We start from the raw sequence: 27,521 nt of genomic DNA, 5'->3' as shown, positions 1-27,521 counted from the left end.
CGGGAACGAGAAAGTTAAAACATGGTCAACTTTCCCGTTCCCGTTACCGGACAGCTTCTCGTTCTCGGTTATTGTGCATCTATAACATTAATTTACATAGAGGTTAACTTTTTTCCCGTTCCCGTTTCCGTTCTCGTTCCCGTTCCCGGGCAATTGTGCAGCCGCCTTTAGTCCAAAACTGAACCATAAAGCAATTTTCGAAAATAATATTTGCGGCAATATACAGTGATGAGCGCGCTAATAACCGGCAGAATAACGCAACAGATGAAAAAAACATTAAGTTGTGAGATAAAAAGAAATGCAACTAGTGGAGGTGGGAGGTTTAGCGATAAAAACCTATACATTTACATTCTACTTATTGTCTCTCACCTTTAGACGTATCGGATGAGTTTGGCAACTGCCACTGTCACAGTAACAGTTTTAGTTGACATACTCCTCTGACACGTTTAAACAATATACACATAAACATAAACAATGGGAAACAATAAATATAATGCAGGTGTATAGGTTTTTATCCCTAAATCTCCCACCTCCACTAGTTTCATTTCTTTTTATCTCACAACTTAATATGTTTTCCATCTTTTGCGTTATTTTGCCGGTTATTAGTGCGCTCATCACTGTATTATAATTGCCTATTTATTAAAAACAACAAATATCTTTTTTTTTGTTGTTTCATATTGTTTGATAATTTATGTGGCAACAGCGCAAATAGCAAATTGAAGTTAGTTGCAGAATAATTATATAGGTTTGTTCGTAGGACGATCAGCAACCGTTGCCAACCATCAGACGCATGCGCGTTCGTAGTCTAGGAACTCTAACTGTTAACTGCGCAGCGCCAAGTGTTAACGGAGCATGCGTCTGATGGTTGGCAACCGTTGCTGATCGTTTTGATCGTACTCAGAGATATGTAAAGAAAATAGATCTGGCTAGTCATATGCTACTCAATGCATCGGGGTGTAACGCCGATATCAAGTACGGTGGTCTAGCTATCTTTGTCTGTCGTGCGAGTGTGAGCGTATCTACCAAGAGGTGGAAGTAATGGAACGTCAGTTACACAGAGGCGGCAGCCATCATATGCTAGAGAGAGAAAGTTAAGCGCCGGTAGAGAGAGATGGATAGACCACCGACCAGAACTGCTCCGCGGTACGCTATTTTTCCGAGTTGGCCAAATCCAGGGCCGCCCAGAGCCAGGCCGGGCCCCGGGGATGAGACCCGGCCGCCCCCCCCCAAACCCAGTTGAACGAAAATTCCCAAAAATCTGATAACTCATAAACTGGGATATGTAATAGTGAACACTCATGCTATTGACACAGGAAGGAAGAAAATTAAAACAGTTTTAACAATTAAACTTTGTTTTTAATTATTTACAATAGAACTGTTAGTTACAACATAACTTTTCTTGCTTTCATATCCGCAAAGTTTTGGATCACGTGGTCGAAATCAAGAGTTTTTGCAAGTTTCGACTCTATGCTTAAAGACCGCGTCTCACCATCAAATAATTTGATCAAACAGTTTGAGCAAACTCCGGAAGTACGTCAAAGTGACGTCACAATTGCAGTTTTTTTGAAATTCTAAAAATCTTTGCTCTCACTATCAGTCTAGTTTGATCAAATTCTTTGTATTGAATTGTCTAACTTGTTTGTACTTTATTTAAAATTAAAATTTTTCATTATTATCCACAATGAACACTCAGGATGTGACGTCACTAACTGTCACTTTGTGTCACTAACTGTCAAGTTTGATCAAATTATTTGATGGTGGGACGCGGCCTTAACAGTCCCAAATCAGATAATCGTTGTTGACCCATAGTAGATCTTAAACAATTCTTAATTCGGCTCAAAACACTAAATGATCTCTCGGCCTGAGCAACGGATACTGGTAGGCAACAGAATATGCGAAGAGCAATGCACACATTGGGGAAAAGATTTGTCACATTAAGGGACACGAGCTTGTTCAAAAGTTTTGCTGGTTTCAGCGACGTATCTGAGATGTTTGATTTACTAACAGTTTTCAAGTAAATCATTTCATCAACTAGATCCCTGCTTACATCTGAATTGTACTCTTCGGCGAATCTTACACAACTTTCTGAGATCGTATTCTCGTCCATTTCGTTATACTTCCATAAAAATAAAAATTTCATTTCGATTTCTCTCAGTGCTGTGAACCTCGTTTTCAGGTTGGCCACCAAAACATCAATTATTGTGTAAAAAACTTCTGTTTTGAAGCGTTCTTCCGGGGATAAATTTAACATTACATCTTCTGTAGCTGTTTCATCGTGAAAAGTCTTCCTCTTTCTCGCACGGGAAGTGGAGAGTTCCGGTTCGATACCATAAGCATTTGCAACATGTTTGCATTCAGACAATATCTTGTCCCAGTTATTTCTTAAGGCACTTAAATCATCAATTAGGCTCTCTATATTACTACTCTCAACATCCTAAGTAGCGTCCATAGTTTGAAGTAGTTGACTTCTGTAGTTGATGGGTACCAACACTTTCACCCAAATTGACGCCATGAGGATGCACTTGAAGGTGTTAAGATATTCTAAAACCCCATTGATTGTGGCTCTCGTTTCAACAGTTACGTTAAGATTCAACAATGATGAAACTGCCTCAATGATTTTGCCTATGTGTGCCGCTATTGGTTTCACACATTCTACTCTAGCACTCCACCTCGTATCAGACAATGAGTGCAGTGAAGATCCCACTATCTCTTTCAGAAGCTCCCATCTTTTCGGGCTGCAACTGAATAAATTGTACAGATTCTGAACAACACCAAAGAAAGTCTGTGCTTCAGTACAATTCTCAGTAGCGCATACTCCACATAAGTTCAAACTGTGGCATCCACATGGTGAGTACACAGCCAGAGGGTTTGATTTTAAAATATGAGCCTGAACACCCTTATACTTGCCACTCATATTACTGCCGTTATCGAATCCCTGTCCTCTACAGTCATCTAAGGATATGTCATATTTTTTAAGAACTTCTTTGATTAGATTTGCGATGTCTTCTCCAGTTTTTCATTGCAGTCGGAAAACTCCAAAAATCGTTCATGGATTTCATATTCTTTTACATCTTCTTTGAAAATAATGTATCTAAATACAAAAGAGGTCTGTTCTACTTGAAAAACTTGAGTCTGGTGTAGCGTCAACCATAATAGAATAGTATTTAGATCGTTTGAGTTCGTCCACAATAACTTTCCTTACATAATCAGCACAACTTGCTATGAACTCGTTTTGAGTTCTCCAAGACAAATAATGCACTTGCATTCTCTTATTCGATTCTTGAGATTGCTTAACCTGATCTAGATGCTTCGATAAAATAGGGTCATAATGACCTAAAAGTTCTAGCACGCCCAAAAAATTGCCGTTGTTTTGATGACCCACCTTTTGAGTTTCTCCTCTAAAAGAGAGACATCGCTCACTTAAAAATAAAGTTACGTGAAGGAGTCTGTGTAAGATCTGTTTCCAGGTAGTGATTTCATTCTGCAATTGTTTTTCAATGCTACCAAATATAGTACCTCCTTTGTTAAGATTTAATTCCAGATCTTTCCATTTTAAGTAACATTCTTTATGGCTAAGGCTGTTTTGGTGCTCAGGAATCTTTTCGTACAACTTTTTCCATTTATGTTCTTTTGGATACCCACTAACTGAGGCGAATTTGGATCGCACCACCTCTGTCTGAGTACAAAACAGCCGACAAGGAAAGCAAAACAAAGCCTGTTTCACTTCGCTCCAAACAAGCCAATCCCTTGGAACAACTTCATTATTGGGTAGTTTAAATTTAAGCAGAGATAAAGGAAATTGCCGTCTCGTTGAGTCTGCAGGAAACATGTTGGGATGAGCTTGTGGCCCCTTTGTGACAGCAGCTTCAACTTCTTTAGTACTAAGTTGTAACAAACTCAAATTGCCTACATCAAAAACTTCTGGTTGGCTCAAAATGTTCGTAGACGCTGACACTGCCTCATCCTGTTCGTCACGTTCTTCTAACTGTAATGGAGTTAAAAACTCGTCACTACTAAGTGAGGATAGCTCACGACCAACATTTTAGCTGTTGGAGGGTATTTGTGAATTTGAAGTGCCCGGCAAGATTAAGGGATCATTTTCAATGTTAGTTTCTTTCTCTTCATTTGACACATTTTTCGGCTGTGTAAAGAAAACAGACAGCTTCTGTTGGCCTTTCTTTGCATTCTCCTCTCTTTCATGTTTTTCTTTCCTCTTTACGGCCCCAGATTTGTGTCGGTATTCCATTTTAAATTCTAAAAAAAAATAAAAACCTATGTAAGCTAATTGATTAAAAAAACCCGTTAGAGGATAGAGGATAGAGAGGCCCTATTTGTCCTTTTCCCACGGAAAAAAATTCATCCAAACCACATCTACAATTAATTTAATTACAAAAAACAAAGACCATTTGCACCTAAAAACTGTCTTTTGCCAACAGTTTCTATTGAAGCTATATCCAGTACAGTATGCTCAATATATATGTGTAATTAAATAAATTCATTACATAATCTTACTTATGTTATAGCATTTAATAATTGGATAGAACATAAAATAAAATAACAGACATGTTAGGCAGATAATAACCCAAGTAGCAATTTGTCGACGCGACAACGTTGTCTACCGCGTGGCAACGTTTTGTTACAACGTTGTTATTGCCTAGAAAACGACCCAATTCTGCACTAATTTGGTGGACGATTTTTGAGTTGTCTTGACGTTGCCTAGGCAACCTTAAGCGTTGCATAAGACAACTGAAGCGACTATAAAAAGTGCCTGCGTGCAATGGTTGCTCAAAGAGTCGGACTGGTTATGTTTTTTTACCTATATAAAAAGTAAACTATTTTGACATCATATCAGGTATTTAAATTTATATAATTACATAAATAAGGACTTAAACAAAATTACCTGATGTGAAATTTATAAACGCATCTCAGATTACCGTCAAATATGGATATTCCACCTTTAAAAAACACACGCGCATATTTTTTATCACCTTTTTAACAAAAAATATGTAAATTTAAAAAATCTAATTTTAATATAAAAGCCAGAATTTATGTTAAAGATGTTTTGTATAAATTTAATGTATTGATGGTGCTTTTAAAGGTATTAGAAAATGCCTGCATTTTTTATATTTTGTGTTTTTATTTTCTTTACATCCCAAAAAAACCAAAATGGTGCATTAAACAACATTACCAATATTACTTAAAATATACCTTATTACCAACCATAGACGGATGAGACAACCGAGAAGTCCAATCGCCGACCAAACACGGCCTGGACCGACTATCCCAACCACTTTAGAACGCACTCTCTTATTGGGTGACAGAGGTCATGTGACCAGTGCAATGAAGTGCATCATTCTCCTTAACAGCGTTGCCACATTTAGTAGATATCTACTGTTTTGGTATATTTTTGATATTATTTAAAAAATTCTAGTAGGCAATGTTTTTTATTAGATGTTTGGTATATTTCAATATTTTGTTATCACTAAAATAAAATTTGCTTTTTAATAGTATTCACCCCATTTCTAAATTAATTTTCAGACATTTTGTTACAATTTCCCAATGTCATTACCGAAAATAAGGACGTAGATGATGATAATAGATGGACAGAGAATAGACAAGGCGGAAACGGCGGGTTCGCTGGGAAAATATTCCCATGAGATATTTTTGCATAATCACATTCGTGAGACATCCCAGAATAAGGTTCAAGAAGTCGCCCACGAGAAAAGTGGGCCAATTTTTTTTTAACAATTTTTTTTAATCAAATTTCAAAAATAAATATTTTGGCCCGGACTATTTTTTTTTAGATTTTTTGGACCATTCTGGACAAAAAAGGTCTCTCATAATTTTTCTCTAAAGTTGATCTTTTTCCAGTTAGAAGCAAGTTAAAATTTGAAAAACGCGAAAATGGCCATTTTTAAGGCTTAATAAGTCGGTCAAAAATTATTATTTTCAAAGTCAGAAAGTGACTAAATCAAAGTTTAAGGTTGATATGAACCCTCAATTAATTTGTTTCTGATCCTAGAGATGGCTCTACTGTAGCATGCCATTGTGGTAACATTTTCAACTTAATTGTAGATTTCTACATGATGACTCAGTAATATGTAGAAACCTGAACACTTTTTTATCGTTACACCCATCGGCTCAATTGGCTATGATGCCAAATTGTTTAAACAGTAATTTTATCAACGCCTAATAACAATGTTAATAGCAAGAAACATTTAGTCGATGTTGTGAGGCCGCTCCCGTCTGAAAGAAAATTATGTTTCGGTTTCTTTGCGGAAGGAAATCTGAGGGCGAAATTTTTGGCCAGAAATTGGAAAGAAAGGTATCTTGTCATTTTTCTCAAAAGTTGATAGTTTTCGAGTTAGGGGCGATTTAAAATCTGAAAAATGCCAAAATACGCATTTTCGAAGCTTAAAAGCTCATTTATCTTAATATATCGCACATCCCATTCAATACCGATACAACTGCGGTTTTCTTCTTCTACAAAATAGACATTTTAAGACAAGTAATTGAATATTAGAATATTAGTAATTCAATAGCACAAGAATGGATATCTTTTTTGAAAAACAAGCAATATTTAACCATTATAAATATTTGTAAGATATGGCGGTATTGCATTATATTTTTAAATAACTCATCAACCATAACTGCTACGATTATACAGATTAACAATGAAAAACCAGACAAAGTTATAAATGGTAGTTTACTAGATAAATTTATCTAATAATTATAATTATTGTATATTATAAATCACAACAAAGTGAAATTAACTCAACAAATTGAAATAAAATGATTGATGTACATTTGCAATAAGATTTTTTTTTGCATAATTCCAGTAAATGCTCTTTTGTTTTCTCTCCTACAGTAGGAGGCTTTTCGTAGGCTGGTTTTGAGTTATATTGCTCTAAAATATTATTATTATCAGAAAAATGACGAGTAGAAAGGTCAATAGTTTTATAGGTTGTATAGTCAAAGTTAACTTTGTAAAAAAATGTTGTAGGAAAACACTTTTCTACTTTAAGAATTTCTATATTATTCCATATTACTTTCTCGTTATCCGAATTTTTGGTGAATTTTTGCCCAAAAATTTTTGAAAGGTACTTGGAGTCAAAAAGTCTTCAGCGTCCATTTCATTCCCTTTATAGGGCCTACCGTTTTTCTTTTTGCAGCACTTATTAGAGGTGGCCACTGACATGAATTGAGTTAAACTGTGTTTTTGCTTTCTCGATTACTGCATGCATCGAATCACCCTCATTTTGGGTATGACAAACAGTAAAAAATTTGTGAGTAATGTTATTTATTTCAGCATGCGTAACTGCATATAAGTACATAAGTACCACCAAAACCGCCTTATTCTTATTCTTGCCAACGCAGTTGTCGGAATAAAAAATAATATCTTTTCCTGCAGGTAAAGTAGATAGATAGCTAGAGAGGCATGTTGCAATTTAATTTGCTCCTCGCATAGCAATGGCCTCGTGCCAAAAACAGCAGGAACTGTTTGCGATGCTACTTCGAAAATCGTAAAATTAAAGCAATTGAGACAGGACTTATAAAAAAATGTAGAAATATCTCCGCAATGTGTAGGTAATACTGCTTGCAAATCGAAGCAAGCTACTATGAGTTTATTATTTTTTATGTAGGATTTGTAATATTTTTTGCTTTTTCTTCTCGGCTTCTTTCTTTACTACGAATGTGACGTGTGTATTGTTCTTGGCCTTTTTATTTTTCTTCTTGATTGCATTGTTTATACACCTCATAAGTTGCGCAATTATCTTTCGTCGGTTTAAAAAAAGAAATATTACATTCTGTGTTAAAAAATGTTTCATATGTACATCTTTTGACAGATGGCAACTGCTTTTCTTCTCGTTACTCTTTGTAGTATCTATACATCTAAGCTAAGGTTAATGATCCATCAAGGAATTCTCTACGAGTTTGAGCTCTTAAATAGTGAGACTCTACGCGCTCAAAGCTATTTATGTGTTTTCTTACGGTTTCCTTAAGTTTCTCGTTTATAGTTGTGCGTTTTGATGATTTCCTCTATTATCTTTCTGAACGATGTTATACTCTTTTGACTTAGCCCAACTTGTTCGAATAAATCGATCTCCAATATTAAGGGTATTAATAAAAATATTTTGCATGCTCTTCTCCTTAATTTGTTTATAGTTAAATAAAAACATAAATTGTTTGTCCTATTACTTCCTTCTACAACTCTCCCATACTTCGGAATATTGTGCAAACGTTTCTGTAAAATACCCCTAGCACTCGCAACATGTGGCGGTATTACATTAAAACATATTATATTCTACGTGCAATATCCATACATGATACAGTTAAGGCGCTACAAACTACGTTTTTGAAGTTACGTCACTAATGTTCTCAGCAAGCGACGTGTATTCTCGCAATCTTCAGATTTTAAATCCCTTGTAACTCGAAAACTGTTAACTTCTCAGAAAAATGAGAAGATATCTTTTTTGTTTAGAAGAAGCCAAAAAACCTAAAGAGTTACAGTGCAAAATAGGAGATTGTTGAAATAGACCCTGCTGCATTGGCATTAAAATCGGATCGACGCGCATAATTAACAATTAAAAAACAACGGTCTAAATTGAAGTTAGACCCGATTACTACTCAGAATTTCAAAAATGAATGTTTAAACTTCACTTTAAGGACTTGCCAACCTTAAATATAATAATTTAAATATGAGTTTTTACGCCTCGAAAATGTCTATCTTCGCATTTTTCATATTTTAGTTCACCTCTAACTCGAAAATTATCAACTTTTGAAAAAAATGACAAGATATTTTTCTTGCTTAGAATGACCAAAAAAACAAGAAAAAATATTTTCCTGGACAAAAAATGGTAATCTTGTGAATTTGTTTAGAAACATTTTTTTTAACAATTTTTGCCCAAAAATTTCGCTGGCACTCTTCTGATTTATTTAAAGGGGACATTTTTGAATAGGAATCCGCAAAGAAACCAAATCAGAATTTTTTTAGACGGGAGCGGCCTCACAACATAGACTAATTACATATTATGTTTCTCCGTAACTAAATATTCCAGTTAGTAAGGAATTCATCTTATCTCACACTGACACTGAAAGATGGTAATAAAATTTTACGACCTCTTCCATTCACTGTCGACAAATCATCTAAAAGTGTATTACATTGCACAAATTTTGTTTATACACATAAACCTTTTAACACGTTGACGGACAGTGCGAATGCCTCAAATGTATAATCAAGTGTTGTGATACTATATGAATTTTGCAAAGTAGAATAGGGAAATTGCTAAATTTGTTTTAGCGCTTATAGATTATGGAAACAATATGTTTTTTGTAAACATGTGGACGACGGCCATGGATGTATCATATTTTATATGCATCTGTAGATGTAATAACAGGATTTTGATTTTAAATTCCGCAAAATATGTTTAAGCAAGGCGAAAACCTCGCGTTTCTTGAGAAAAATATTCCCATGAGATCTTTTTGCGTAATCAGTTTCATGAGATACCTCAGAATAAGACAAAAAAGGTTATAATAAAGATATTAAAAATGACTTAACAGAAAAGATACTGAAAACTATTTCACTAACACCAAAACTAGTTCGTCTCTGTCTTGCTAAGAGAACCGTCGATTTATTGCATTTCGATTTAATGTCCATGATTCAGTTCCATAGTAAAGCACACTGTGTACATAACATTTAATTAGCCTTATTTTGAGGGCCAATATCAGATCTTTGCTGCATAAAATCTTTTTCATTTTCACGAAGTTGGCACGTGCTTTTTCAATTCTCTCTCTTATTTCTGCAGTCTAATCGTTATTTTCTGTGATTATCGTTCCCAAGTAAGTATATTTTTTTACTCTCTCAGACTGCTGGCCGCCTACCGTTAATATTTCATTTATATTGTTGTTCTTGCTATTTTTCATAAATTTTGGTTTTTTGAGGTTAAGGGAGAGTCCGTATTCTCCATTACATATATCTTAATATTTTGTTCATTATTCTTTCTAAGTCTTCCAAGTTGTCTGATATTATGACTGTATCGTCGGTATACCTAATGTTATTAATTAAATTTCCATTTACTTTTATGCCGACTGTCTCGTTTACCAAAGCTTCTTGTGTGATTTCTTCAGAATAAGAACTAAACAATAACGGCGACAGTATGTAACCTTGCCTGGCCCCTCTCCTTTTCTCCATTTGTTCTGACACTTCTCCAAATTACACATTTGATCGTTGGCTGTAGTATAAATGGTATAGTTTATTACTAAAGTTATTATTATGGTATGGTTTATTACTAACGAGGAAGTTATAAATGCCTTAAATCAAATGAAAAATGGAAAATATAGAGACGACGGAATAACAAAAGAGATGATTAGAGATGGAGGTCAAACTACCTTGGAAGCAGTTAAAATCCTAATGAAGAAGTGCCTCTTTGATATTGCTATTCCAACCACTTGGCAAAATGCGCAGCTACTTCTACTACAAAATAAAGGAGGCAAACACAAACTCGAAAATTACAGACCAATAAGTCTGTTACCACATCCGTACAAACTGCTTACCACAATAATGACCAACAGACTATCAGATAAATTCGATAGTTACCAGCCTGTTGAACAAGCGGGATATCGCAAAGGTTATAGTACCGTAGAACACCTACTCCTACAGACAATAAGGACATTTCTCGAAAAGTGTAACGAATACAATAACCCTCTTCATTCAGCATTTGTTGATTACAATAGGGCATTCGATTCCATAGAACTCTGGGCCGTATTAGACGGAATGAATAACGCAAGGATTGATTCCAGATATAGAATATAGAATTATTTACTATTGAATTAGAAGATGCCTTATGTCTTAGAAGAAAAAGTTAAATTGTCACTTAAATTTTTAAGTCATCTAAGATTTGCCGATGACATAGTGCTCATAAGCAACAATACAGAAGAACTAATCTACATACTAAAGATGCTTAAACAGGAATCTGAGAAGAAAAGCGGTTTAAAAATAAATTTAAATAAAACAAAAGTGATGACAAATCAAAATATCAGAATCGACTTAGATGGAAGTCAGATCGAAAGTGTCGAAGAGTCACACGATCAAGCTAGGCAAACAGAATCAAACGGCAGAGATAACTAGAAGAATCCGAATTACTTGGGCAGCAGTTGCAAGACTCAGTGATGTGTTGAAAAACAAAAAGATACCAATAAACCTAGAAAAAAGGGTATTCAACAGTTGTATTCTACCAGTTATGACTGATGGAGTGGATACCGTGACACTTACAGGGTTATCAGCCAATAGATTAAGAACACAGAGGGCCATCGAACGAGCTATGTTAGGAGTATCTCTGAGAGAACATATTTGAAATGGGACGTACGAAACAGGACGAAGGTGGAATATGTAACTGGAAGAATTGCGCAAATGAAATGGAACTGGATAGGACACGTGGCACGGCAAAACAACGAAAGGTGGACGAGAACATTGTACATTGGAGACCACGCGAGCATAGTAGTAGCAGAGGAAGACCACAAAAACGATGGTTAGATGACTTCAAAGCAAAAGTGGGGAGAAACTGGTACCAAAGAGCACAAAACAGAGAAGAGTGGAAAACTCATGGGAGGCCTTTGTCCAGGAGTGGATGCAAACAGGCTAAAGAAGAAGTTATTGTTTTCTTTAGGGACATTCACTTAACAAGCTACATGTTTTTATGGATTTGGCTGTCTCTAGAGGTGTATATTCTCGGGCTGAATACCGATAACCTTTTTCCAAGCACACAAACAATCCACATTGCTTTACTATATTTTTTGTTTTTGTTCTGTTAGTGTATCTTTGGTTGCCTATATAGATGTCATATAGGTGAACAAGGATTAGGATTAAGTTAGGTTAGGTCTGATCCGGGGAACCGGTACCGGGACAAGCGATGTAAGATGATCAAACTAAATAAAGATATCTTAATCAAGAGTACTTAATAGTCATTATTAAAGAACCCAACTAAACATGGTGGCAGCGGTGTTGAGTGCAGCACGTATATTTTAAGTATAAAACTATATTACCCATTAACCACTAGCACATGCCAAGAGTAGCAAAGCAACGTTAAGGGGCAAGAAAATATTCTGCATTGTGGTCAATTGTGGTTGAAATCATACCCGACATAAAGTAACACTGAAAATGTCTACTAATACTACTCCTGATGCAAATACTCAAGGTATAGTAAGTCCAGCACCATTGAATGTTAACCCTCCGGATAAATTCAATTTTTTGGCCCCAGCAATTTGGCCTGCATGGAGGAAGAGGCTGGAACGCTACATGTCGGTATCAGGGCAGCTCCAAAAGACAGAAAAACAAAAAATAGATATCCTAGTGTACCTTATGGGAGAAGAATCCGAAGATATTTTGATACAATTTCAAAAAATTCCAGATACTTACGAGGAAGTTCTAAATGTTTTTGACAAATATTTTATCCCTAGACGTAATATTATATATGAACGTTTCAAATTCAATTCTACAGTACAAAAACCAGGTGAAACCATTGACTTATTTATTACTAGCCTACATACCTTAGCAGAACATTGTAATTATGGGCAACTGAAGGAGGAATTGATCCGAGACCGTATCGTAGTAGGCATGCTGGACACAAAAACATCAGAAAGGTTACAGCTAAAAGAAACAGTTTTGATAGCAATTTCTGGCTTTTCTTCGTGTCTTATCAGATAAAACAATTGTTCCAGATATCGTTATCGCGTTTCCTTTTTTACTTCTTTATCGATGATTATTCTGCCGCGCCGTTTTCATTTTCTAATATTCTATACTCTTTCTCTTTCTTCTCTCAAAGAAACTGCGTTTATTAGATTTTTTTCTTTCTCATCTAATTTATACCGATCCAGATTAGCTCCATATAACAGTTCTAGTTCTACTTGCATCAGACTAATCAATACGTTTATTTAACATATTATTAAGTGTCAACACATTTTTTCTTTTGTCTTCGCTAATATTTATTTATTTCTGTTGTTTTTGTACATAGAAGAAATCAATATAGATGTAAGATTTTTAAAATTGATTGTTATTATTTCTTTTACATTGATCCTTTTTTTATTTTTAATATGAAGGTGAAAATATTTTTTAACCTATCCTGAATTAATTTCAAAAGTGGTTATTTATTTAGGTACTCTTACTCCATATCTATTTAAATATCGTCCAATTGGTTTCCTTTAAATTTAGCTCACCACAAATGCAAAAAGTAATGAACAATGAAAATTTTAAAGATAAAATAATGATTTCAATTAAAATCTTTAATAAACATAAGTGCGACAAAAGAGAAACACCATGGATGGTAGTTATTAGAAAAACTATTTGACAAAAGTAGACTATTTATGCTCCAATTCAAAATATAGTCAAATACAAAGCTTCAGAGATACATGAAAAAATACAAATAAAAAAGACAACTTTATGTTACTTAAAAACATTAAAAAGCCAACTCGGGTTTAATCGAGACAAAAAGTACCGGCCCTAAATATATCAAAATCTAATACGGCCAAGGGGACTGACAATATTTCAAGAAAAGTAGTTAAATTAATTTCAGAAGGTCACGTTGATGCGTTATAAATAGACGTTATAGTAGTATATATATCTGTATTATATTACCTACTAACTATAATACAATAACACGTTTTGTTGTACAAAGTAATTGATATGGCAACGCTGCTAGGATAAAGTTCTGTTTGACGCGATTCTAGCAGAAGGTACTGCTATCTATCGAACATAAATATTACCGATGTTGTAGATGGAGTCACTTCATGGCGGCACAAATTCACAGCGGCAATTCAAGATATAATTCTTGTTTAACGAGATTTTTCATATGTTTAGAAAAAAATATTCAACATTTTATTGCAAATATTTTCCACTCTTACAGTTTTATATATGTTGTTATTAAAATTTTGTCCGATTTCTTGCCGGTAGCTTTATTATAAGCCAAAACATATTATTTTTTCCTATTATGGCAAAACTGTAAGATCAAAAATTTTCAAAAAATTCATAAGTATTTCTTAGGATTATATCTTTATGCTGTAAGAAAATTAACAAAATTGTATGTTTGGTTTTCCCGCTTTATACTTGTAAAAAAAGAGTATTTTTGAGTTTTTTCGAAAACGAAAACATGAAGTTCGCTCAAAATTTGTCAAAATACTTCTAGTAATCACATACACCTTCTCAAATTTTTTCAAAATTTTTGAACTTCAAATTTTTTTTTGGGGGGGTTCAGATCAACCTTAAAGTCGCCGTTACATGATCCCGAAGAAATCTGTTTCATTAATTTACTACTAAGCTGTTATTTTTAATTAATAACAATGAGTGGTTGTATCGTATTGACGCTGCTGTAAATGTGAGTGCGAGGACTGCTGGAATAGCTTCTCTCTCGCACTCAGCATTTACAGCCCCGCACACGTGAATGGCGCTTATTATTATTACTTAAAAATAACAGCTTAGTAATAAAATAATGACAAAAATTTCTTCAGGATCTTGTAGGGGGGGCTTCAAACTTTGATTTAGTCATATATTGACTTTCATAATAATAACTTTTAACCGAGTTATTAAGCCTTGAAAATCGCCATTTTTCGTTTTTTTCAATTTTAAATTGCTTATAAGTCGAAAACGATCAACTTTAGAGAAAAATTATTAGAGACCTTTTTTGTCCAGAATGGTCCAAAAAATTAAAGAAAAAATTGCTCGGGCCAAAAATATTGATTCTTGCAATTAAATTTAAAAAAATTGTTAAAAAAAATTGGCCCACTTTTCACTTGGGCGACTTCTTGAACCTTATTCTGGGATGTCTCACGAATGTGATTATGCAAAAAAAATTCATGGGAATATTTTTCCCTTCGAACCCGCCGTTTTCGCCTTGTCTAGAAATGAAACTGGTAAATACCAGATCTAAATAAGGAAATCTTCATATAATTGGTTTGGATAATTTTCAAAATGATTGTAACGCTCGGTTTCATAATCAGTTTTTTAAATTTTAAGTAAGTTGGTACCTCTACCTTTATCACAATTCATATATGGGTAAATGTCAACTTTAAAGTGAACTTTACTTAATGTTTACTTTTAAGTTGATTATGAAATCGGGCGATTTTGACAAGTAACCGTTAACACAGATTTTACTGTATTTACAGGGCCTAAAAAGATTCTACTGATTTCTATTGATTTTTTGAAAGCAAAACTACTATCCGCTGCAAGATAATTCGGATGGAATTCACACAAAATATGTACAAAAAGTACATATTTTGTCGGAGTTTCAGCCAAATTATCTTGCAACGGATATAGTACTGCATGAAAGAGTAAGAACTGGCCTGGCAACCCTGTCTAACAAAGCTAATACAAAGATTAGAGCTTATCAAATCTACTGATAAAACAATGGACAATGGAGAAACCAGCTAATAAAAAACAAATAAACAGGTTGTTAAATAAATCGAAAATTTCCAGCAAAATAAAATATAAAATAATAAGAAAAAAGTAAGGTTATAAAGTAAATTCTTTTTTTGCTCCTGAAGTTGCCGTAAACGTGTCACATATCTATAGAACTATACGTAAAGGCCCTGTGGTCGTGAGAGACAACTACCTAGTCGGCCAGAAAACCCATAGGCGTAAATTAGTTTAGCATTATAACGTTTTTAAGTAGTTGCGATTGTTGAAAAAACTTGACTGTGATATGTAGTTGTCACAATAGTAATAACTTAGTTGCCCATATAACTAAAGATATTACTTAACGTTGTAACATCGTAATGTCAGTCGGGTTAGGGGTCGTTGGCCGAAACAACTGAAAATGCTCTCGGGCAACGTTATATACAGTGCATTTGTTTGTACTGACAACCAATGCGTCGAAAAATTGCTACTTGGGAAAGCACTTCGCGAAACTCACGAATAATCTCTGCCAGAATACAAGATTAGAACTAGGAGGCCCATTATAACTACATATAGTTTTAAAGTTTTAAATGCGCCCTCTTTTTTTAAATGAGGTAAGCCACAGAGCTCTCTATGAAAATTCCAGGACCCCAGCAAATATAGAATGAATACATAACATAACATAATATACATAACTTAACAACTATAGACGGACAAGTAAATTAATGTTCCTTTTAGACCTCAATAACAGATCATGTTCCTGTACAGGTAAGTGTTCACTTTGGACATCACTTTTATTTGGTGAAGCAACGACTCCACAACTCTGACTCCCATGTATAGTCTCTAAAGTATCAGAGGAATTATTTATATTCTCATTCTCCTTTTCTTTGTGGGAGAAGCCTGGAGTTGCTAAGTCGCTATGCCGTCAACAAATTTCTTAGGAACTAACTGGTTACTGGTATCAGGAGTATAGTAAGGTGCCTGGACCAAATGCCATCTGTTACGTCTGAATTGACCACTATTAGTTTGAACAACATAAGAGCGTGGTTCTTCACAAATTTCAATTACCTTTCCATATTGCCTAATATCAATAATCCAGACAGAATCGCCCACATCTAAAGGTTGCATATCCTTGGCTCGGTGTCTACTATTATAATTATCAGCTTGTTTTTCCTTATTTTCCCTTTCTCTTAATGACACTCCCCCCTTAACAACCGATTGTTCCAAATTTAATGACAACTGTGGTAGATTAGTTCTTAATTTTCTAGAGAAAAACCGCTCTGCTGGTGAAAGTCCACACCTTAAAGGTGTAGCCCTATAGGCTAAGAGCGCTAAAAATATATCTTCACTATTCTTTTTGATTAGTTATTTAGCAGTCTTAACTGCCCGTTCAACTAATCCATTGCTCTGTGCAAAGTATGGGCTACTAGTTACATGAATAAAATTATAATTTGAAGCAAATTTCTTAAATAATGTTGAAAATTGTGGTCCGATGTCACTACGCACAATATTGGGAATACCATATCTAGAGAATAAACCTTTCAAGTGATTTATAATAACAATTTCAGTCATGGAACTGAGCTCAAATATTTCAAAATATCTGGAGTAGTAGTCCACGACAATCAAGAACCATTTATCCAGTTTAAAAAGATCTAGCGCTATCTTTTCCCAAGGTCGTGTACATGATTCTTCTTTGTAAAAAGTTTCTTTTATATTTTCACGATTTTCCACACAATTTAGACAATTTCTAATCATATTTTCTATTTGAGAAGAAGCCCGATCCACCACACTGTAGATATAGCCCTGTCCCTGCACTTGACTAGCCCCAGATGACCTGTGTGAATATATTCTAGACATTTAAGTTGTAAAGCTGCTGGTATAATAATTCAAGAACTTTTTAATAACAAATTTTCACAAAATGATATATCACATCTGAATTGAAAATATGGCAAAACATGCACGGGAATTTTAGACTTTTCTGGCCATGAAGTCAATGTATATTGTTTTATTATTTGTAAAACAGGGTCATTGCTTTGTTCCTCGATTATTTGCTTTATAAACCGATCTTTTATGAGTAAATTACGAATTACAGATTTAACATACCCCTCGACTTCAATACCTGTCAACTCATCATTACTAGGTACAGAATTTTTTATGGGACTTCGACTTAGTGCGTCTGACAAAACCAACTGTTTTCCTGGGATGTAAACTACTTTATAATTGTAACGCATTAATCTCATCCGAAACCGCTGCAACCTAGGAGATAATTCATCCACATTTTTCGTCTGTAAAATTTGAACAAGGGGTTTTGAGTCTGTTTTAAAAATCAAATCTTTGACCCCTGTTATATAATCAGCAAACTTTTCAGCTGCCCACGTAATTGCCAGGGCTTCTTTTTCTATCTGCGCATATCGACCCTCTACTTGACTTAATAATCGAGATGAAAATGCCACTATTTCGCGAGATTTATCTAGATTTTCTTGCATCAGACAAGTTCCTATACCAAAACAACTAGAGTCTGAATTTACAACAATAGTTTTGTTCGCATCAAAATATGATAAATTTGGGGAACTTTCTAAACATTTTTTTAGAGTATTTAGAGCTTGAATTTGAGCAGGTCCCCATAAAAATACTGAGTCCTTTTTTAGAAGAGATGTTAAAGGTTCTAAAATTTCAGATTTGTTTTTAATATATTTACCAGCAAAATTAATCATACCTAATAATCTTAAAAGTTCTGTTTTATTTTCTGGTTCTGGGAATTCTCTAATTGCTCTGACTCGTTCAGGATCTATTTTAACCCCAGAAGTAGTGATGATATGCCCCAAGTACTTGACTGACTTAGCAGCAATGACACATTTGTTTTTATTAAGGGTTATACCTTCACTGTGTAATTTTATTAGAACTTGGTTTAAAATTTCGTCATGTTCTTTGACTGAACTAGCATGGATTAAAATATCATCCATATAAAAGACTACCCCTTTCATACCTGAAAGAATCTTAGAAAACCTAAGTGCAAAATATTCTGGAGAACATGAAATTCCAAAGGGAAGAAGTGTAAAAAATATCGACCAAATGGTGTGATGAATGTAGTTAGCAATTGGCTTTCTGGTTTCAGTTTAATTTGGAAGTAACCACTAGTTGTGTCGAGCTTAGAAAATATTATTGAATTTTTTAGTTGAGCCAAAGTATGCTCTATTTTTGGAAGTGGGAAATAAGCTCTTAATACACTTTGGTTAAGCTTTGTGTAATCTCCGCACAACCTAACAGAGTCACCCTTTGGTACACAAACAATAGGACTTACCCACCTGGTATGTTCTTCAATTGGTTTTATTATACCCAACTGAAGTAGACGGTCTAACTCAACTTTTAACTTGGGCATGAGTGGTAATGGAACTACTCGTGGTACTGACTGAGCAAATGGCTGAACATTAGATTTTAGCTCAAGTTTCATTTCTGTTTTAAATTCCCCAATATCATCAAATATTCCTTGAAATGACTCAGCTATCGTTTCTAATGAGTACTTGCTAGCACTGTAGCTTTCTGATTCTGCCCCAAATGCATTTATATTTTTAGATACTAAGTTATTAATATAACGTGAACTATTTTTATTAATATTGAGCATTTTTAATTTTATAATTCCAGGCCGACCAAGAATAGGCACCTTTAGATTTTTTACAACATATAAAGATTCTGAACACATATTGTCATTATAAGTCAAATTAACATCAATTTTACCCCCAATTTCTAGTTTTTTATTATCAGGGCCCCCTATGGACTCCTGGCAAACATGCATTTTATTTTTGTAAAAATCAGACAACATATTTCTAGAGACACAGAAAAGTTGACACAGGTGCTGCCTCATCAGCACCTGTGTCAACAAGAAAAGGCATAACATATTTATTGTCAACTAAAACTTTTGCAAACCACTGATCTTTATCATTAGTGTAAATGTGTCCTAGATGAAAATCAAAGTTATTTACCTGTAAGTTTTCCATTTCATTTTCTATTCCTACCTCACTTTCAGCACAGTTTTGACCTTCAACTACTCTTACATTCCTGCCGGATCTACATCTAGCTTGCCAATGTCCTTTCTTTCCACATAATCGACAACGACTATCTTTTGCTGGACATCTTTCTCGACTGTTGCAGCTTGGTACACTACAGTATGTACATTTGTAGTTTTTGTTGGATTTCCCCTGTGTGTTCTGTTGTCCATATTTATTTGGTTCTGCTTGTGATTGTGACCAGTAGTTACCTCTGTGTGCATTGACCGTAGCTACTTCTTGTACTCGTTCTTGCCTAAGAATCTTGTTTTGAGAATTCTGCAGCTCGGCTTGATGTACTGTTAATACAGCTTCCCCTAATGTTAGGTTCTTTTGGAGTTGTAACCTCTCACTTACTTTTACATCTAAAACTCCTACTACTATGCGGTCTCTTATTAACTCATCTTTTAGAGCCCCATAACTACAATGCTCTGCAAGGCTATGAAGTGCAGTGATATATGCCTCCACCGACTCCCCTGGCTGTTGACTACGTGTGTTGAACTTGAATCGTTCAAATATTACGTTCTTTTGGGGTATAAAATGAGCCTCAAACTTCTCGATAATAATACTATATACTTGCTGTGCGGGTGTTAGATTAAATTGAGTTATAATTTCCTCTGCTTCTGCCCCCATTAGATACACTAGCATATCAATTTTTTCAGCTTCTGGTTTGTTTATAAAACCGCTAACCGACATATATCTTTGTAACCTCTTTTTTCACTGATTCCATGATCCTGGAAGGGAGAAATTAAACTCAGAAGGAGCTGATACTGTTGCCATGTTGGCAAGCACATGGCTCCCTGCTTGATTCTCTGCCATTCCTGTATTTATTTAACTCTATTTCTGCTCTTCGAAGAAGGTTCTACTTGCCAAATATTCCTCGGAGTATTTGCAAGTTCGCTGCCACCATGTAGAATTATTGAGACAATCTTTATTTAGCACTTTATTACAATTATATTTCAAAGCAACAATCCTTCACCTTAACCTAACTTCTACTGTCCATGCTGACATTGACATCCTGTCATTCTCCCCAAAGAGGTTCTGTCTCAAGTACCGACTACGTTTCTGAAGGAAACGTATAAGTGGTTGCATACGGAGCTGACTCTACAGGGGTAACTTTAGAAACTTAAATAGAAAACCCCATTACATTTGTTGTTGCAGATTTAAATTGCTTACGTAAAAATAATCAACTTTTATTCGAGACATTTTTTCGAGTTGTGGATAGATGGAGGTATAATCGGAAAAAACGATTTATCGTGATACCATAGGTAAATTATAGAAATGGTCTAATATCTCGAGAAATACACTTCCAAATAAAAAACCAAAAAATACGTTTTTAATATTTTTCAAGAACCTATTGAATAACATCAAACACAACTCTGCACTCCACCCCCTGGAGGTGGGTGGGGGGTAACTTTAAAATCCTAAATAGGAGCCCCATTTTTTATTGCAGATTTGGATTCCTTACGTACAAATAAGTAACTTTTATTAGAGACATTTTTTCGAATTATAGATAGATGGCGGTGTAATCGGAAAAGCACTGTTTATTAGCGCCATCTATCAACAATTCTAAAAAATGTTTCGAATAAATGTTACATATTTTTTCATGAGGAATCCAAGCCAAATCTGCAATAAAATATGGGGATTTCTATTTGATTCTAAAGTTACCCCCGCATCACCCTCAGGGGTAGAGTGGAGAGACGTGTTTGATGTTATTTGATAGGTTCTTGAAAAATATTATAAATATAATATATAATATTATAATAATAATAATTTACCTATAGAATCACGATAAATCGTTTTTTCCGATTATAGCGCCATCTATCTACAATTCGAAAAAAATGTCTCAAATAAAAGTTGCTTATTTTTACGTAAACAATCCAAATCTGCAATAACACATGGGGGTTTCCATTTAAGATTTTAAGGTTACCCCCACCCCACCTCCAGGGGTGGAGTGGGGGAGTTTTGTTTAGTGTCACTCGATAGATTTTTGAAAAATATTGAACACAGCATTTTTCAATTTTTCGATCCAATCTTCATTTCGCGAATTATTCGATCGTCCCAGGCGAGGAGTTCCACCCTGGGCACCAGGTACCTCGAAGACCATCACCGTTATGAAATTCGTGTTCAGTGACTTCCAAAACCTCCAAATATATAAATTAAACTCATTTCCGTCAATATTTCCTGAGTTCTAAATTTTTCATTTTTCATCTCGAGATGCACTTTGAAAATGCATTTTCTCATGCACAAAATTTTTTGCCGGAGATCAATTTAGTTCACAAAAATGCCTGGCACTCTCTCGAATCGAATACAAAAAGTTGCATGACTATTCATCTTAATGCACAAAATTCCTAGGTTTAATGCTTGGTTGCCTCATTTATTAATATGCAATGAGCAAAAAATAAGTAATAATAACGGCAGTTTTTGTTTTTATTCGACTTAGAGTTGGACCACCATCTCCATATAGCTATTTCAGCATCCCATGCATCTTCAGTGAAGCTATGCAGTCACAACTCTGAAGCGAATATTAACAACCCTGCCTATTTAAGGGAAACCATCGCGATACAATGATACCACCTTTTGAGACGCAATCTAGCGACATCTCTCGCAAAACGAGGAAAACAACGAAAAGCCCTAGATACAAAGTTTACTACCTTTTAAACAATTAGAATAATTGAAATAAAAATATAATAAACAATATTTTAAATCCAAGACTTTTCGCTAATAAACTGCTTTCTGGCTGCATCCTGTATCTCTGGCTTTTACCAAATACATTAGACAGTCCATAGTATTTGCTTTTACAATATATAAGCACAAGAGACGACGAAAATATGAGAACGTAAATAGGACACTTTGGTCACGCATTTACCTTCTATCCGTCAAGGAAAAGAACCGAAAGACAGTTTCTAAATACTCAATTCTGAGTAAAGATGAAAAATAATAAAGGCAGCTTTTGTTTTTATTCGACTCAGAGTTGGACCACCATCTCCATAACAAGAATCTACAGGTCGAGCAAGTCTTGTAAATTTCACGATTGCGAGCCACGTTTCACGCAACCGTGTTTGCGTACTTGTGTTTCGAGTTGCGTGGTCGTGCGGAGTTATATTTACCAATTCGCGCAATCGTACTTGTGACGCTGTGTCAGGTGAGGTGTTTGAAAATTTGTGTAACTTGATTGCTTGATTCTGTGGTGTGAAGGTGGTTAAATTTTTGTTTTATTTTTTTTGTTTTGTTTGTTTTTGTTGTTGCGAATATATCGCAGAAAGTTTTTAGATGAAGTAATTGTATGATGAAGATAACACAGAAAATACAAGAGGGCAGCATACTTTGCAAAACAATTGTTACAATTTGAAATCAACAATTTGTTAAGTTGTTGTCTTGCAGGTAAAAAAAGTGACTTTTTAAAAAAATTATATCTTGGAAACTAAAAATTATTTTTATTTATAATTGAAACATGTAAAAGTATAGTACTCTCAAAAAAATTTCAGCCAAAAATATTCATTTTTGTAGAGTTGACTGCAATTTTTCCACAACAGCCCTTTTTTGCAGTGAGCAGCATAACAAGTCCAGTCTCATCTGAAATCAAAGTTTCTTGTAGTTTATACCTCTGGCTAGTGAATGAACAAAGGATTTTTTATTAGATGAGGTCATTTTTGTTTTATAAAAAAAACTAGTTTAAAAATGAGAAAAATTGGGGTCAAAAATGTGTTTAAACTTATGTAAAATCTTCAAATTTCATTTTTTTTAATTCCTTCGTTCATATTCTAGCCAGAGGTATAAACTACAAGAAACTTTTTGATTTCAGATGAGACTAGTTATGCTGCCAACGCAAAAAAACTTAAACTCTACAAAAATGAATATTTTTGGCTGAAACTTTTTTTGAGACTACCTTAAGTACTATACTTTTACATGTTCCAATTATAAATAAAAATAAATTTTAGTTTTCGAGATATAATTTTTTTAAAAAGTCACTTTTTTTACCCACAAGACCTATGTAACCCCTTAAAAAAATGTTTGGAAGAATATGTTTGATGGCCAAGATGCATACATATATTTAGAAGGAAAGTTCCTGATTTCTGTAGTATAATACATAATACTGAAGAGGAAGTAGCCCTAAGCTCCGGACTCCACTTGCGATTTGTAGTTGTGGAGATTGAACACATTCTTTCAAATAGAAGTCAATCCATGATTATTTAGTCACAAATGGATTGACTTGTATTTGAAACAATGTGTTCAATCTTCCTGATTACAAATCGCAAGTGGAGTGCGGCGGTAATAACACCAAAATATTCCATATAGGTCCATAGAAGGTACACAGACATTGAAAAATTCCTGGAATATCCCCGAAAACATGTTCCCTGAACATCCCAGGAAAATCCTATGTCAGCATTTTAAACATTACCTGAATGTCTTATTGGAACATTCCATGAATGTCCACGAATGTTCTCTGGACATTCAAAATATATTTTGTAGACATTCCCTGGATATACCAGAAATACAGTGATGAGCGCTCTAATAACCGGCAAAATAGCACAAAAGATGTATTAAGTAGTGAGATAAAAAGACGTGAAACTAGTTGAGCTGGGAAATTTAGCGATATTAACTTATACATTTAGATTGTATTGATTGTGTACCACCTTCAGACGTATCAGACGAGTTTGGAAACTACCACTGTCACAGTGACAGTTTTAGTTGACATACTCCTCCGATATGTGTAAAGGTGGGATCAATATAACGTAAATTTAAAGGTTAATTTCGCTAAATTTCCCAGCTCGACTAGTTTCATTTCTTTTTATCTCACAACTAAATATGTTGCCCATATTTTGCCGGTTATTAGGGCACTTATCACTGTACATCCTTGCTGATGTGACAATACCTCCTATCTGTTTTTTCATGAGTTTTGTATGAGAGATGGAAAAACATGTTTTAAGGTCACCTCCTGTGTTCATATGTAAGTTTTGACTTGTTTTGTAGTTCATAGATAGTTTAATTTACTACAAAACAAGTCAAAAAATATCATACGAAAACAGGAGGTGACCCTAAGACAAGTTTTTAGTCTCTCTTACAAAACTCATGAAAAAACAGATAGGATGTATTATTACATCACTGACGATATGTGGCCATACCAAATAATACATCCTTGATAAATATAAACATTTTTATTGAACAAAATCTTTTCATACATTCTTTTAATGCAATTTATTGATATTCCTAAATATTTCAAAAAAATGTGTCACATTTGCTTTGTAAACCTTTCTTTTGCCTTTCGTAGCCACATATTCCGTTTCCTTCCTGGTTTTTTGTAGACCACTTCTCTCAGCTGATTCTAAAAAAAAAATGAAATAAATGGTAATTTTTCTATCCTTTACAATTAACAATCAGAAGAAATATTATTTACAGATAATGATATGCATAATAATAATAGGTTTGTTCTAGCATCAGTTTGAAACCATCAGCGAATAGTGGACCAGAGCGAGTAGAGGGGATCGCACTGGTGACTGTATTATGTTCTTTTACTGACCAACTGTTTGCTGATGGTTTTTGACTAGTTTGACTGTTTGCTAGAACAAACCTAATAATAATAAATATTTTGTATTTTGACAATGACATCTGATGTGGAAGTCAAAACATTAATAAAATTATTTTTTCAAGTTAACTTTCACATGCGCATCTTAAAATTGTACTTTTAATACTTATATCATAAATAACTATTAAAACTATCTTAAGAGGAAACAGTATCGATCAACAGGTAGCGAAAATGTGTTCCAAGATTGCGGCTGTAATTTTGAATATTTTTCAAGATATTTGGCACACATATTCGTAATATAATAAAGAATGGCGGTACAGAGCCCAATTTGAAAAATATATTATTATGTGGAAATTAGTCTGTAATTAAATACAATATAAAAAAAACGAGCTTGTACCGCCATTAAGAAGAACAAAAAAATACACTTTCTTCAAATACAACTTTTTTATCAGATTTTGTGTTATTTTGGAACTACTAAAATTTTTTATTTCATTAGTAGTTCCAAAATTACACAAAATCTAGGCATCGGATAAAAAAGTTTATTTGAAGAAAGTGTATTTTTTTTGTTCTTCTTAATGGCGGTACAGGCTCGTTTTTTAAATATTGTATAATTACAGAGTAATTTCCACATATTAAGAGGATCGGTACGTATTTTCGGCTGCAATGCTATTCAAATGGGGATTCATTTTTTTCAAATCCTGAGAAAACTAATAAGTATTTTTAAAAAATTTAAACGCAGAATGAAAGATTACGTTATTAGCGAGGGCCGAAAGTCCCTGAGAACTTCTATAATGTTTATTTTAATAAGTTACAGGGGTGAAAAAACTAAGAGAAAATTTAGTGTGATTTTTAATTTCAAATATCTCATTCAAAATAAACTTTTTATTTATTCTAAGGGACTTTCGGCCCTCGGTAATAATTTAGTCTTTCATTCTGCGTTTAAATTTTTCAAAAATATTTATTGGTTTTTTCAGGATTTGAAAAAAATGAACACAATGCCGTGGTAATATTTTCCAAATCTGTCTTTGTCTTACAACGCACTCAACCGAATATAATATTGTCAGCATATATTGTCAGTCAGACACTGACAATCAGTGACAATTTTAAATATTTGACATTGCATCGGGAATATTTTGAGAAATTGATTAAATATTATTGATATATAGTGTATTTGATAAATAATTGATTTAAGACGTGAACTTAATAAAAAGTTATTTATTGTGTATTATTTGTGGAAGATCCAAGCAGAGAATACATCAGATTGATATATCCTGTGATCCAAGTATTTTGTTGTTAGAGATGTTCAAAATTGTAAGCGTTCCAAAATAACAACATATTATTAAAAAATCACTTTAACACTTTTCCTCTTTTCTCGATTGATTATTAGTTTTTGTTGTACAAATAAATTATTACAATCACTGAAAACATAGTTAGTGAAAAAATTATCACATTTATTAACTGAATTAATAATTTGCAATTATAAAAATAACAGTTATCCAAGAACATTCAAAAGCCATCTCTTTAAATTAATTATGACATTTTCAAGTAGAATGACATTCTAGTAATGTTTACATATCCACACCAGTGTGAATTTTACTACACGTAATTTGCCGTGTAAAGACAGAAAAAGTAGGGATACACGTAAAATATTTGCGAATTATGTACCCATAGCCTTAATGAAAAATAAACCCTATCAAAAATCTTCGTAATTTCATCATTTTTCTTGTTGGCATAAACGACAATTTTTGATTTTCTTTTCTTTTTTCATTAATGGCATATATCCCTTTTAACCGCCATATTGACTAACCTTACAACGATGCGATCGACACAAACGCCAGAGGTAAGTTTGGCATATTCACCAATGTTATATCTTGATTGGACATAAGCGCCATTTTATAGTTTTTAATTTATTTCAGACATTTTCAGCCACATTAATGTTCACAATAAATTAAAATTTGAAAAAAAATCACCAATTTTTTTGAATCACTGTGCAGATAAGCAGAATTGGTAAAAATAAAAATAATCAGTTTTTTGTGTTTCCTGAAAAATCAAGTGAATGTCGTTTATGCCGTTTTGGCTTGACAGCGTCGATATATTTTCAGTCAGACACTGACAATCAGTGACAATTTTAAATATTTGACATTGCATCGGGAATATGTTGAGTTATTGATTAAGGGCCGGTTGTTCGAACGCTAATCAACAATGATCACTATCAAATATTTAATTACTGTCACCAAAACTGTCAATGTCAACTTTTATTGGGTTGCTGAAAACATAATTGATTAAAATTATGAGATTAGTTAATCAATTAACATAACAATTATTAACATAATTGATTAAGTAATTTCATATTATGTTTTCAGCAACCCAAACAAAGTTGATATTGACAGTTGGTGACAGTAATTAAATATTTGATAATTATCATTGTTGATTAGCTTTCGAACAACCGGCCCTAAATATTATTGATATATAGTGTATTTGATAAATAATTGATTTAAGACGTGAACTTAATAAAAAGTTATTTATTGTGTATTATTTGTGGAAGATCCAAGCAGAGAATACATCAGGA

The 27,521-nt window shown here is 33.9% G+C and overlaps 1 protein-coding gene across 1 annotated transcript; it reads right to left on the bottom strand.

Annotated features, from left to right (window-relative positions):
• Window positions 1-1,334: 1,334 nt before the first annotated feature.
• LOC126881323 (uncharacterized) lies at window positions 1,335-20,409 on the bottom strand. The gene is made up of 2 exons (XM_050645540.1): window positions 19,363-20,409; window positions 1,335-4,254 (listed from the first exon to the last, which is right to left on the bottom strand). The coding sequence occupies exons 1-2, from the start codon at window positions 20,119-20,121 to the stop codon at window positions 4,216-4,218; spliced, it is 798 nt and encodes a 265-aa protein (XP_050501497.1). The 5' UTR covers window positions 20,122-20,409; the 3' UTR covers window positions 1,335-4,215.
• Between the last annotated feature and the right edge of the window lie 7,112 nt (window positions 20,410-27,521).

This window comes from Diabrotica virgifera, chromosome 3, assembly GCF_917563875.1.
Source record: "Diabrotica virgifera virgifera chromosome 3, PGI_DIABVI_V3a".
Taxonomy (NCBI): domain Eukaryota; kingdom Metazoa; phylum Arthropoda; class Insecta; order Coleoptera; family Chrysomelidae; genus Diabrotica; species Diabrotica virgifera.
The sequence above is the reverse complement of the archived record's forward strand: the minus strand, read 5'-3'. Positions and strand labels throughout refer to the sequence as shown.

Coding starts and splice junctions, on each gene's coding strand:
- LOC126881323 (XM_050645540.1), bottom strand. CDS start 20,121: ATGTCGGTTAGCGGTTTTATAAACAAACCAGAAGCTGAAAAAATTGAT. Junction 4,255..19,362: donor ATGAAATGGAAAACTTACAG/GTAAATAACTTT, acceptor ATTTTTTTTTAG/AATTTAAAATGGAATACCGA.